Source organism: Rhyacophila brunnea, unplaced genomic scaffold (assembly GCF_057557595.1).
Source record: "Rhyacophila brunnea isolate RB1 unplaced genomic scaffold, BYU_Rbru_1.0 scaffold_12, whole genome shotgun sequence".
NCBI classification, from domain to species: domain Eukaryota; kingdom Metazoa; phylum Arthropoda; class Insecta; order Trichoptera; family Rhyacophilidae; genus Rhyacophila; species Rhyacophila brunnea.
In genome coordinates, this window is record NW_028232774.1 from 15,301,910 (window position 1) to 15,317,642 (window position 15,733).

The 15,733-nt window shown below is 33.5% G+C and overlaps 1 protein-coding gene across 1 annotated transcript in view; it reads right to left on the reverse strand.

Annotated features, from left to right (window-relative positions):
• Positions 1-13,956: 13,956 nt before the first annotated feature.
• MCTS1 (malignant T-cell-amplified sequence 1 homolog) overlaps positions 13,957-15,733 on the reverse strand; it is a 59,309-nt gene continuing 57,532 nt past the window's right edge. The window contains exon 5 of the mRNA XM_085960846.1: positions 13,957-14,707. Within this exon, the coding sequence (XP_085816972.1) occupies positions 14,626-14,707 (82 nt within the window). The 3' untranslated portion in view covers positions 13,957-14,625. The remainder of the gene's footprint in view (positions 14,708-15,733) is intronic.

Consider the following 15,733-nt stretch of genomic DNA (forward strand, 5'->3'; position numbering starts at 1 on the left):
AGTGAGATGGTAGCTGTTACTAAACTATTATTTAAAACACGGAAATCTGCACATTATGGTTGTAAAATTTGGTGAGTATATGTGTTTTGATACCCTGCTTCACGTGTTGTTATCGTTTTACTTATTGATAAGCATTTTAAAGCATTAATCGAGTATACACACTTTCCCCACGAAAGTAAACGCGTGCACCTTTATTTTGTATCACACTTCCCCCATACATTTTCTATGAATTCAATAAAACCTATAAACCAATTTATTGTGTCCGGGTACTTCGTTTTTAAAGGTGTGTTAATATTATTTTCTTTAATATACTGTCCAATTAATTCGACGACTTGTTTTTTTGTGAGACATGCTTTTCCAACGTATGCAAATTTTCTGCAAAATATGTTTCAATCTCTTTGTGTAATATTGTACTTCTGCTAAAACTGTCTTCTCTTCTTTCGTATACATGATTATATATATCCATATGACATATCCTGTTTTTTTACACATTCAACTGTTTTTTGTAATTTTCCTTGGTCGTAAGCTCCTTTATCTGTCTTTCATTTATATTTAAATGTGGAAAAAATGCACATTAATTATTATCACATGTTAGATAAGCACTTGAAAACTCGTGTATTAAATTGAAACACATGCACTCTTCCGAGTACCTCCCTACTTAGCTAACATAAAACTAAAACAATAAAATTATAAACATTTTATTTCAATTGCGAACATTTTTTCGATCGATATATATAATGCGTCGTGTCCCATCACTAGTTAAAATAATGACTGCGAATGCAGATAAAGGAGCTTACGACCAAGGTAAATTACAAAAAACAGTTGAATGTGTAAAAAAACAGGATATGTCATATGGATATGTATAATCATGTTTACGAAAGAAGAGAAGACAGTTTTAGCAGAAGTACAATATTACACAAAGAGATTGAAACATATTTTGCAGAAAATTTGCATACGTTGGAAAAGCATGTCTCACAAAAAAACAAGTCGTCGAATTAATTGGACAGTATATTAAAGAAAATAATATTAACACACCGTTTAAAAACGAAGTACCCGGACACAATTGGTTTATAGGTTTATTAAAAGAAATAAGTTATTATTTAAATATAATGGTTACTTAAACCCTAACGGCTGAAATTATTAAACATGGAACATGCTTTGCTCACTGATTCTCTGAATGCTGGTTGTCCAAATCGAAGGAAAATAAAATGAATTGTGGGGCGCGGGTCACAAGTCATTCCCGAAGCGCCGTTCGCGGCCGACTGAAGCCACTCCAGCCCGCGCCGCGCTACTTTCATGACTTTATTTTTTGTTTTCGTTACCGCTGCCTGTGCGATATTTTCGTAACGAATCCGGCCAGGTGGTCAAGACAAAAGCATGTTCCATGCTGAAAACCGCAAGCCGTAGAATGTTTGAAAAAAAATTTGCGATCCTTTTGTAATCAATTGGTACTATAACTTGTCTTATTAAACAGTACAATCATCAACCTGAATTTAAAGGATTGTCCACAATGGATACCTGTATAATGTTGACTGTCAATTTGACATACCAAGTTTTTCCCATGATCCTTCAAAAAGTAAACTCGTTAGTGTCATCGGATTTCCGTCAACTACCTACGTTAATTAATAAAAAATACGTCGTTTTTCTTTCGGGACATCACTAGCGCTTCATACATTAGTATGACACACTTACCCCAAAAAATATGTTTTAGTCCATTTTGTTGAAATTCTATACTGTAGTTTTAACTCAAGACTCAATATCCATTAAATGAAATATTACCTTTCTATGCATATAATACATTATGGTTCTGAAGTACTTTTGGAATAAAGATGAATTTAGTTACACTTACCCCAATATTTGGGTAAGTGTAACAAACTGATAGTGATCAAAAAATATTAAAATGTCGTATTATAGTAAGATATACAGTGGGTTCCTCCTGTACATATTAATTGTAACGCTTTTGTAGATCCTAAGGTAAAGTTTTCAACTGTTTAAAACACACCTATTCATCATGAACCAGCTTGAAATTCATCTCATTGAATTATATGTCACACTTACCCCGACTCACCTTAGTTGATTAAACGTATACACCCATGCATCTCTACCATCATGATGAATACAATTGGTTGATAGGTAGGTATGAGGGTGGGTCAATAATTCCTTAGAAAAAAGCATTAAAACAGTTTTTATTTTTGTATTTTTTTTTTATTTCTCAACATAATCTCCTTGGAGCTCAATACACTTGGTTAGACGTTTCTCAATTTTTTTTAAACCGTCAGAAAAATAAGTTTTCGGAAGGTCCTCAAAATAAGCATTTGTCCGATCGATGACTTCTTCATTTGAAAAAAAACGTTGTCCACTTAGCCATTTTTTTAAGTTTGGGAAAAGGAAAAAGTCACTGGGGGCTAAATCTGGCGAATACGGTGGGTGGTCGACCAATTCGAACTTCAATTCTTCAATTTTAGCCATTGATCGTAAACATGTGTGAACACGGGCATTGTCCTGATGAAAGAGGATTTTTTTCCTGTTTAAATGAGGCCGTTTTTCTTCAATTTCGTTTTTTAGCTGGTCCAATAAAAATGCATAATAATCCCCTGTTATTGTTTTTCCTTTTTCCAAATAGTCAACGAAAATAATTCCACGTGCATCCCAAAATACAGTAGCCATAACCTTACCAGCTGATTTTACGGTTTTCGCCTTCTTTGGACATGGTTCGCCTTTCGCAATCCACTGCTTTGACTGTTCTTTCATCTCGGGAGTATAGTGGTGTATCCATGTTTCATCTACAGTCACAAAGCGACGAAAAAATTCATCCGGATTGCGTTGCATGAGCGACAACAGGGCTTTAGAGGCCACCAGCCTATTGCGTTTATTGTCGACTGTGAGCAAACGCGGCACCCATCTTGCAGAAACTTTTTTCATGCCCAATTTGTCATGTAAAATAGAAATGACGCTACCTTTTGAGATCCCTGTAACCTCAATTATCTCACTCAACTTTAATCTTCGGTCACTTAACACCATATCGTGGATTTTATTGATCATTTCTGGTGTAGTCACCTCTACAGGACGTCCTGAGCGTGGTTCATCCTTTGTTGATGTACGACCACGTTTAAATTCATTTAACCAGTTATAAATAGTTGCAAGTGAAGGAGCAGATATGCCGTGAACTAAATCCAACTCATTTTTTATTTCCTTTGCTGTTAACCCTTTTATATTAAAATGTTTAATAACAGCTCTAAACTCAATTTTCTCCATTTTTGTAAACAAGCAAATTTTTTTTTTAAATGTACGAAAATAAAAAACAACAACCCGACCAATCTGATTGAAACTTCGTAGCATACTGAATCGGTAGTGCCGCTGCATGAAAACAAACCGCTTACAGTACTAGTCGCGCCACCTGTCGGCTTTTCTAAGGACTTATTGACCCACCCTCGTACCTATAATAATGCTTACTTATACGTGTTCAATATTATTATATCATTTTTCAATAAACATCTAGAATCCAAAAAGCACATTATAGTTAAAACATCCGGTGGTTTTTTGATAGTGCAAAAAGGCTTTATGAATGTTATCAACACACTAAACTTTATTGTTATTATATTGGAATAATTAAGGTTAATAAATATACCATTGTTTATGTCATTACGGCCATATAATTTTAAAAAATCTATGAATTTTTCAAAAACGGAATAACATAATATTTTTGTTTCATGAATGATGTCATAATTTTATAGAACCTATGAGTTTTCTAAACTTTATTGTCTAAAAAAATACCGGTTTGTAACGCTAGAAGTGGTTTCATTATTTAGACTGAACTTCCGTGGTGATTATCAGATAAAAAGAAACAGGTGTGTAGATTAATTTATGAATTAAATGACATCAGGCAATCATAGCGCTTTGATGATTTTTTCAATTTCAATTTTTTTTACCAAACGTTAATGGATATTAATTATAATACAAACATACGTCTAATCTTAACATAAATGCTCATATAATTTTGCATTATTTTCAGGTGTAAAGGGTTTCAGGTGAAAAGAAAAAAATGATGTGTAAATCATTAGTTATCAATATTAAATGGAGAAAACAGTAAGACTTCCTACTTACCTTTATAGTAGGTACCTACCTTATTTCACAAAAAGGCTTTTTATCTTATAGGTGATGAATTCCACGACTATTAAAACAGATGAAACCAAAAAAAAAGAGGACAGGATTCAACTAAGGTATTTTTAAAGGATACCTAAGTAATAGTTTCTAAAATAAAGCCATTATTAGGTACGTATGACTCACAATACACTATTTATGTCGGATCTTAACAGTCTACCTCCACACTTCACCACTGAGAAATAATATAATAGTATATTATTATGTATAGGTATACCTACTTCAGATTGAGTATGATAATATTTATTTATATAATAATATTATTTAGTACCTACTAAAAGATATTATACCGATTTGTCCGACGAGAAAGTTTGAATATAGGTAACTGAAAACACTATAAAATATTTTTTCCAACTGTGTGTCTACTTTATAAACAAAAGAAACCCCACGTGTACTACCTAGTTGCACTTGAATTGCATTTGCTGACTCATTTTTATTTTCGGATGAAAACTATTATTAGTGATTTACGACGACAATACAATTTATTACGGTTCAACCATGGACCAACAAAATAATGTCTCATTTATAATCTTTTAGAATAAAAAAAAACTAATATAGGTAGGTATTAGTAATATCGTCAAAAAAGGATATTTTAGAATATCGTATTAACCGCACCGCACCGCAATTTACAAAGCTACAGTTAACGATAATAAATAGATACAAATATATTATTATTGATGCCAGTCATTAGAACATACCTACATTTTCTGTAGCTATCTGATTTCAATGCAGGGTATTTATTTAAACAGGTTTAATATTTGGGTTTGAATACAACATTTGAATGGGTAGGTACAACAATATTATGAAATTTATCGCATTGTATTATTTTCCTAAAATTCTAAAACAGAATGAAATATTACCCTTGCCAATATTTAACATATTGCATTGCCTAATATGATAATAGTATAAACATGTAGAACATGTGAATACGCCACGCCACATGCTGTGCTGTTTTTATTTAGCCCGCTCGAGAAATTTTTTTGAATTGCGTATGTCCCACAAACTGATGTAATCTTTACACACCTTGTAGCAAGGGTCTGTATTCTAAATCTGGGGATTATGTACATAATAATAAGTGGGGTTGATACCGCCTAAGCCATGGCATCCTCAGAAGATCCAAGGCCATGAGGCCTGAATTATCATTGGGCTGATTCATGCAAACATGCGCAGATCGACTGAGAAACAAAGTTCTAGCCCGTAAGCTTAGATGTATGGAAATTTATAGTCACCCTTTTGCAAGTTCTACAAAATTTAATAGAATCAGTCTAGCCCTTAATATAAATAAAATCCTGCATTTTTTTTATACCTACATTAATTCTATAAGCAAGCCAAGTAAAACCTAGCGTCATTATAGAATTCTATACTTAGTCAATTTTAAAAATACTTAGAAGCAAGCTGAAATTTTAAAGCCAATCAATAGTAAACGATTTTGTAGTTACCTATATAACTTAAAACAATTGTCAACACAATATTTTAGATGCCAAAAATAGTAATTATTAATACCTATCATTTTTTTAATATTATTACCTACATTTCATCCAATTTTGACCAATAGGTATTAAATTCGTACACTTACCTATATAAATTTTGGAAGCTAAGTTCCCAGCCAAACAATGTACCTAATACCCAGAATATCTGATTTGAGATTATTTTGAAAAAATATGTATTTGTGTACCTAGTTCAAATATTTCAAAATATGTACCTACCTAGCAAAGAAATCCAGCCCCTTCCAAAGCAGGTAGGTACCTAAAAAAGGTTGGGTTATTTTCCTGTAATTGTATTCCGAACAATAAAACGCCGTTTTCGTCATAATTCCGCGTTGTCAATCAACATAAGCATGTCCCCGAAAGAAGCCAGCAGACGATATCACCATGACAATGACCAATTCATCATCAGGGGGGGGTCCAGCGCACTCATCACACCCCCCCCCCCCTTTCGGAGGTGACAGGGTATCAATAATTTAAGGTCATTTCTCTACTGCGAGATCATCGTGGCAACGGGAGTGTTAATATGAGTATATGCCAGGTAAAGGTTCCCGAGATTTTTTGAAATATCTCGGATTCTGCGAAACAATACATATAAGTTTGGAAATCACTAGATTTAGATTAGAAACATTAGATTCTAATTTTATTCATCTAATTTAAATTTAAGCCGTGGGTCCCAGGTTCGAATCCTGGGTCTGGCAAGTACACATATTGTTTTTCAATTTGTGTGTGTCAGGGTATGGACCTAATAGGTTGAGCAAGTGGCTGACATCCATTTCTCGTAAAAAACAAAATCTGTCAATACAAACCTCCACTTTGTGGAGGCCCATATGATCGGAAAGGTCGAAAAATTTAAAATTAGAAAAACTATTATTATATAGGTAAGTACTTAATATTATTATTATTTTTTACTTAAGGGGCTTACTGATAACGTTTTAATCAAGAATAATTACAAGATAAAAAGAACTTTTTATATACCATGTTTTTAAATTTTCTGTGGAATCATATAAACTTGACAATTCTATGTACCTATTCATAATTTAGGACAAATAAGGCAATTGTCAACAAATCATTTTTTTCCTATTTTGCAACAAACAAATATAGAATACTGAAATGTCATTTTGATTTCCATAGTAACGCACGTATATATTAATAATTTAGTTGCTAGGACCACCCCCTTATTAACCAATAATAGTGGATTGGATTACGGATCCGAAATAACTTTTCATACAAAACTGAATTAACTGAAAATGAATTCAGTTCTGCTTAAAGATGGCTAAAAGTATTAAAAGAATGCATTGGCATTGTGTTCTGATATATTCTAAAAGTTTCAAATGTCTAGCTACTCGGGAAGTTAGTTAAAAATCGATTGCAAGATTTGTACTGGATATACAACCACCGGACAAACAAGAATACGAGCTAAGAAAAACGTGGTAATAATAACATGTAATGCGGATACTATGAGAAATTTAATCTTTATATATAACTGTGCGATAAGTTGCATTTAAGTTATGTTTATTTATTTATTATTGGTTGATAAGCTGATGCAATGCCATATAGTGGTGCCAAATGTACACTAGATCAAACTGAGGTGCATGTCGTCTACTGTCACGGCGACAAATTTAGTCTATGGTTTCGTCATTTTGCAGAATATTTTGAACCATCACCATCTCTGTAAATTCACTGAAGAATGACACTGATGAAGAGTGCCAACTATAATGTATTAGTAATTTGAATTATTATTAATTATTCATGCTAATTTCGATTAATTTTAACAGTTTCTACGTGTTAAAATTACTTGCGACATGACATCCATAGATAATATTTTGAACAGAATCCTACCTGCAGACCATAGACAACATTCTTATAGAAAATACACAACTACACAATGGTTGAACACTTTGTGTTTTACTCACAACAGGAATTCACCTTTGAAGACATTTTGCAGGTGACCAAAATTACTCAAACCTTACTTTTTTGAACTGCGAAAAAATTTCATGAAATGTATATCCATCTAATATAGACATTTGTTTAGTGGTTCTTTACCTGTTCGAACTGAGCACCATTAATACTTAGAGATCTCTTTTCCACCAGCAAAGCAGTTAATCATGACTAATATCTTTGTAGTCACATTTATTTTTTTAATCCTACTTCGCTACTCGACTTCTGTTAGTTCTTGCATAGCGTCGCTTAAGAAACAACACCGCGGAAGTCAATTAATTAAAATTTTCAGGGGAAACAAAAAACGTCTCAAAAAATTGAAAATTGATACCTTTTAACTTATTTTTTTTGTGTTTAGTTAAAAAAAAAATCATTTTTTCATTCAAAAAGAATTTTTCCATAGAAGGAACACGGTGTAGGATTTTTTTACCTACCTAACGTTATTCAAAACTCAAAACCGCCAAATGGGGATTTACGTGGTGTTGTTTCTTCAAAGACGATAGAAGTAAATATAAATAAAACAAGACATTTTGATGGTAACTAAATTTCATGTTATTTTTTTAGTTTTAGGTATCCCTTATTTGTTTGTTGTTTACGATACAATAAAATTTTCCTTAATCTTTTTTGATACCTACCTATATAAATTTTAGCCCTGATTTTTTAAACTGTCAGTTTCTAAGCTTTTGGATATTTTAAAGTGCTAGTGTGCTTTTTTTGCCAACTAGCTACTTTTTCTTTCCTTGTCTGGCTAATTTTTGTCAATGGCTTTGGCAATACATATTTGTTGATATTATAGTAGGTAGTCAGCTTTATTCTTAACAAATGAATACGGTGAGTGCTTACAATCACTTTTTAAAAAGTGCTAATTTGATTTCATGCATCACCTGTGTAAAAAAATTGCTCTTGCTGTATAGTCCGTCTTGTTTTATGCCTGTTGGTATTTTGTAGTAAGTGTTTTATAAATATTTGTAAACAGTGGCGGCCGGTGGTCTTCAGAATAGCATTTTCTGGTAGTACGCAATGGTTTACCTTCTATAAAGAGAAGACCCAGCATTGGGGCATAGGGCAAGCACAAGTTCGCGCCACTTTCCTCGGTCCATCACCAACTCTTGCGCCTCCCGCCATGTCAGACCTGCAGCACGTAGATCGCTTTTGTGACACCGCTGCAGGGCGAGGGAGGGCCGGCCATGGCGACGGAACCCTTGAGGCTGTGCCATAAGGGTACGAAGTGTCACACTCTTTGGCGGCATCCGGAACACGTGTCCTAGCCAGCGGCGGCTGGTCTAACATCATACAAGTGCACTGCACTGCTTGCATTGCTATGAAACATCGTAAATCATATTTTTTCTTCATAGGTTTTTAATATTATCGCTCACTTATTGTAATGCAAACCATAAACCGATGTGCCCATATTGTCAATAGGCGATAATACAGTCACTATGCACCGTATACGTCATCCTCACTGAAATCATTTGCGCCCGGGCAATATATTTAGTTTACTTAAAATGAACCCAAAGCTTAGTATGAACTAAAGCCATTAAAAAACAACTGAAACCGTGCTAATAGTTTTCGCCATGTGTAAGTTCCAGAATATCGTGCGCCGACCGGGTAAAATGACATCATATTGGTCTGAGTAGAGAGCAATTACAGATTTGAATTATGGTTTGTTATTATTATAAACGCTGTAGTTTCCTGTTCACGGTCAAATTATGTTTAGTATCATATTTAGCAATCTCGTATGTAAAATGCCTGTAAAACTAAAAACAATAGAATTCATTATTTTATAAATTTAAATCGGTAAGAAATACAATGTCGGTAAGATATTTTGATTTATGTGTACTCCAATTTAAATCAGTGAAATAAAAATAATTTTGTTACCTACCGATTTCTGGAAAATTAATATTTCATTATCCTGTGTGTTGACTAAACGCGAAATGTCGGTTATTTATAATATAGAAAATTATTAATTCATGAATTCCAGTGATGAGCTAATAAATCTTAATACTATTTCACAAAGTGCAGTTTTATAATAATCATTATTCATACAGTGTACAAATTGCTAAAGATACCTAATGTACTTATATAGAATAAGATGGCTTCCGTTAAAAGTAAGAGGTATTTATCTACTATAAGAGATACAATCGTTTCTTAAAACTAATCCAATAAAGATTTAAGTAACTCGCATCATGTTTCATTAAAAATATAAAATATACAGGTAATTTCCCAAATGTCAATAACCTTTTGTCAAATCAAAAACAACGCCGAATTGATTTAATTCAATACGGTAAGTTTCCAGCGCACCCTCAAAAATTACAATCCAAAAAATCACCGGCCGCCACTGGTCCTAGCCACCTAAGGTCGTAAAGCGTCTTTTCATGATTACCTCAATCACCGAAGGCTGCCGTGTTCTCTTACCGACTTCTCAGAAGGTAAATTAAATGTCTTTGTTTATTTATACTATTTCTCAAAAAAGTTTTTGAACAGCTAGAATGATTTAATATCAATAAAGAAATATAAATGTCACAGTTTATGGCTTTACGCTCCGAGCGTACAATGCGTCAGTCAAATAAATAACTGGCTGAAGTGTTTTTTTATTATTTTGAGTGTATTTGAGTGGTTTAGAAATATACGCGGCAGTTTGTATTTTCGTTAAATGTTGGCGATTCATTAAAAATGTTAACTGTAAAATTGTTAAAAATTAACTCGCCAACATTGTTATAAAACAGAAACTGGTGTTTTTGTTTCTAGAGTCCTTCGTTTCGTGCGCCGATCCAAAAGTGTGTAAAAAATTCTACACAAAACGCCATTACAGGAACATTCGACCACCGTTTAAGTAGTATAAAATGACCTCACTGTAATCCTGTGCAAACTGATAATCTATTTGGATCGCAATCGCTTTGCGCTCATGAATGGAGTATTGTTCATAATACTGCTACATGTTCTACTTCGCGAAGTGAGTGATATACATATGAATAACAATGAAAAGTTCAGCGATGTTTACAAAAATGCAGGCAGTGCGTAGCACTTGCATGGTATTAGAGGAGCCGCCGCTGTTTGTAAAAACCATCACAATCAAAACTTAAGCCCAGGTAGTTTCCACGCATAGTGGTGTGATGCAAGAGAAGCGACTACACAGCCTATAATAAAGCCTTATATAATGATATCTGATGAGTAGTCACCCATGGATAATACCAGGAAGTGGAGATAAATGTACTAGACTAAAGTGATTCCACTGCGAATTTGGTGATGAAGTATCGATAAAACATGTGATGATCTGTCTGCTTGATGTATCCAGTACATTTAAAAAATTGTGAAATTGTATTTTGAAAGAAAGTTTAAAAATAAAAAAAACATGTCAACTTGTAATCTCAGAACTATGATTTTGAAGATTTTTTTTTTTTGACAGAAAGCTCTTAACCGCCCAAACGGAAAAAAAACTTTGCATAAGAGTTTAAATAAATTCCTCAAGAATAGAATTACGAATTCTAAAAAAATTTATAATTTATTCTTTAATTCGAGAATCGACAAAAGTTTAGAAATCACAAGCTATACCTACCATTGATGATATGTTGAAAGCCAATCAATAACAGTGGTCGAGATCTGGGATGGAAAAGTTCTGGCATATCTCAGGCACAGTGGCGCACCCAGGGGGGGGGCAAGGGGCCCTGGCACCCCCCAAACATAAAAATTATCAGAATGATTTTAAACATTAAAATAGAAAGCCAATAAACTATACCTTGGGCTTAGACAAATAAAAACACGGCAAAAAAATGATTTTAATTTCTAACATAAAAATTTCAAAACACTAATGTCGGGTTTTTTTAGAAACCCAATCTTTAATGGAACTATCAAAAAAATCTCGGTGTCCACCCGAATTCCGGAGTGGTGTAGGTCATGGCTGGGGAGGGCTGACAGGGCTCTAGCCTGGGGGCCCGGGCTGTGGGGGCCCTGTGTGTCGGGTTGACCAGATAAGTGAGATAAACACACATCATAAATTAGCTTTAATAATAAAAAAAAGTCACCTGCGGCGCTTATTTCATGGCCATGAACATTTTAGATTATATAATTGTGCAATATATTTTCTGATTATTATGTGTCGATACTTGACAGCTCCATTGTTAAAGTAGATGTATTAAAAATCGCCAATAATTCACTGTATAAGTAAGTACCCTTAATTTGAACTAAAACACAATTTGAAAAACGTTAATGTAGGGTTTCACACTGCCTTTAATCTTAGCGGTAGGTAGGGGGCCCGCCAAATATCCTAGCCTGAGGGCTCTTTTCAGGATGTGGGGGCCATGGAGTAGGTACACCGAGTGCAATAGACAAAAGACCAATAAACGAGAAATTAGGCTGTGTTGTGTTGAGTAGGTTTGTGTATAAGTTAAATGCACTAATACTGTTTTTATCCATTTTTAATTAATATTTTGGAACCTAAATATTAAAAAACCAAAAATTGACGATAAACATTCAGCGATAAGAACGACTACACCCACTAGTCGGTGGTAGTGTAAGTCAAAAAAACATATTTTTTTCAGTGGAATTCGGCATAAATATTGTAGCTCTCTAGACCAAGCAGGTAGCATAGCTGATAATATTTGAGTAATGTTTTAGCATACTAGGCGCACATGTCCAGCATGGTCGCTGTTAGTCACTTCCAATCCGCCAGTCGCTGATGACACGCTTAACGGTTACCGCCGTGCCTCCAATTTAATAAAAACTAGGAGAAACTGTACAAATATACCGCTGTGTATTGTGAAAATATGTAAAAATAATTATATGAAGAAAAAGAGCCTATGGGACTAATTTACATTCTCCTCTTTGGCCCCCCCCCCAATATTAAATCCTGGGTGCGCCACTGCTCAGGCACACAAGTGACAGAGCTAAAAAATAAGTTTTTCTATTGTATTGAAAAATTATTTGGTAAATATAATTGAAAAAAAAAATGTTAAATAAGTAATTCTGCTCAAATAATTATATAAGTATATGTAGCATGGTTTCCCAAACTATGGGTCGCGAGCGAATATTGAGTGGGCCCTCACCACTGTATACATGAATTAAAAAAAATAGGAAGTGATAAATTTGATATTTCATTCAGCTATTTATAATTCCTAAAAATTGAAATAACCTTAAGTTACGGAAAATATTGTGATAAAATAATAATAATTTCAATTGCCAATGCACTACAGATGGCAGCAGTCGCGGAATATCGCCAGCTAGCGCCAGCTAGCGCCAGCCATACTGACAGCTCAGTCGGCGACAGCGCGGCGAACGAAACACATGTCATGAGCCCATCCCTAGCGAAACTATAAAAGTCCTCCTCCTCTTTACTACCGCATATATATGTGAGGTCGGATTTTCGGCTATGGTTAACATTAAAACTAAATACCAAAATAAATTGGATATATCAAACTCACTGTGATTAAAAGTAACTAAAGTTGAAGTTGATGCTAAAACTGTAATGGAGAAAAATAAGAAACAAATACATCCTTCCCATTGAAATAACTTTGTAAAAAAACCTTGCAGGTGTAGGTATTTAAGTAATATTTTTTTTTTATTTAAGTTGTGTTTCTTATTTCAACAGTCTTTCATTCATATTGGTAACACTTATAAAAAATATTTTTTTATTTCAATTAGAACAAAATAAGACAGCATTAAGTAATTCCACAACTCACCACTAGGGAATCTGAGCATTACCAATATTTATGCCCTCTTTTCTCTAAGACAGCTAAGAGGTGGGTCCCAAGATTGGAAATTTTTGTTAGATGGGTCGGAGCCCAGTCAACTTTGGGAACCACTGCCCTATAGTATTACACTGCTTAAAATTTATATCAATAAATTCATAAAATACTCTAAAAATGACATTTCAATCAAAAATTAAAGAGTAAAATATCTTATTTTGCTTCTATCTCAAAACTGTGTTTTTCGACTTACGCCTCATTGTCAGATTGATTACGATATTTGGTACATAGGTTATTCAATTTTTTACCGTTAAGATTTTTGACTAATTCATAGTTTTAATATTTTTTATATTTATTTTAAAAAACATTGATTTTTATAAAAAATATAAATGTGTATAACTTGAAATCTGTGAGAAAGCTCTACTGGAGAAACAAAAAAATTGTATAATAAGTAAGTATTTACTTGTGTCACGGTGGAAATACAATATCAAAAATAAAAATTGATAGTATTTGATGTAACACCTAGTCTAATTTTTCGTTGGATACCAATTTTTTAATACCTAGTTTCCCACAGTTAGAATATAAATTATCATCCGATTTGGTGTTGTCCATTTTATACGTAGGTACAGGTGGAAGGAACGATTTGTCTTAAAATATTACTTAATTAGAAAATAAGAAAACTGAACAAATACATAAATGAGAAAATTTTAATAGAATGTTTGTACATTGATACAATATTAATATAACTGCAATCAATTAAATATAATTCACTGTAAAACCATTGCAAATTAAAAACATTTTACACAGCAGCGCTTGTCTTCAAAATGATTTGAATCATTACAGCAAGTAAAATAATTATTATGCAGTAATACCAAAGACAGATTGCTAAGTGTTCAATAGCCGTTAACCAATTATTTTATTAAAATAATACATTATTATCGCAATGTTTTATTATTTAATTATAAAAATGGCTATTTCAAGACAGGCTTTTTGTTTATTCCATTATGGATAAAAACTGTAGTATCAGTTGGCTGGCATTGAAAATTATTATTCTGTATGTCACTTTTGCTCAAAAGTCTGAATTATTATTTCCACTACATGACATAGCAAAGGTAAGAGTTTTTTTCATTACATTTTCGCCCTGGATCGAATTACAAATATTGGTTGAAACATTATCCATTGGTGTGAAACATAAAGTTGGTAATTTTGTTTTAATTAATTTAATGTGACATTGTTGAATTGTAGACATACATCTGTAGAAGATTTTATCAAGTGACAGATCATCAAGCCCACATAATAAATAAACACAATCAATTGTTCAATTAAATGTCAAATTGGCACTGGTCATTGCACATAAATTATTTCACTGGTTTCATTTGCCATAGCCCATCGTTCAGGTAGTGATAATTCTCTACTCCGACCCCCTTGTTCACTTTTGCTCTGAAAACATAAAACCAATATGTACGTTAGTTTATTAACAACATGAGCAACTTTAGCCCCGACCGGTGTTACATAAAAGTGAGATAGTCCACTGGAGACAACGAGGCAAGGTGTGGAATATTCGAAATTTTCGCAAGGCATTGCTCAGCACATATGTAATATACAAATAGCTACCTACCACGAAGAATCGTCAGATGAAAATTTCATATTGATAGGACCAATGATAGAAATTGGCATAAGGAGCATCACCCCTTAAACACACGTTTAGCGGAGTAAACTGATCAACCCCCGCACACCTTTTGTTCCATTACACATGTTTGAATCTGGAGTATTAGATCACATTGTATTTTAGTTGAGTATTCGCATTGGATGAAAAATGTACAGTGGACTACGCCTAGGCTTTGAAGGGAGTGCGTATGAGAAATTGTTTGCTGCACGTCGCCCAATTGAGTTAAATAACTAAATAAAATTTGTGAATCAAAATGAAAAATGTGCAGTTCATATAGGCAAAAAAATACTGTCTCTTACACTCAATGACATATTAAATGGACAACTCACTTCATATTGGCGCACACGAGAAATTGTACATGAAAGTCATTCACAGATGTATAGGTAGACGTCACGTGACCATAGACGTATCCATTTCCATTATGCGATACAAGCTTCGAGAATTTATAGTAATATAACCTTTATTGTAATGGAGTATTAGTGTCCTTACTCATTACGTTAGAAACAGATTCTAGGTTACTTACGACTTCTCGGAGATTAGACGCATGTGAGCCCAGCGCATCACAGGCGTCTGAACAATGGTTTCTGTCATTCAATTGCATTGAATGAACATTCATCAATATCTTTAAATGGAATTTTATCAATAATAAATAATACTAACACATGAAAAGTGATATCCCATCTTTCTTGGAGTGTTTAGTAGATTTTTCTTACAATTTTTAACTAGGCACATTGGCATTTTGTACAACACAATAATAACGGTGGAGTCGAAACTTGACAGTCAGAAATTTTGTATGG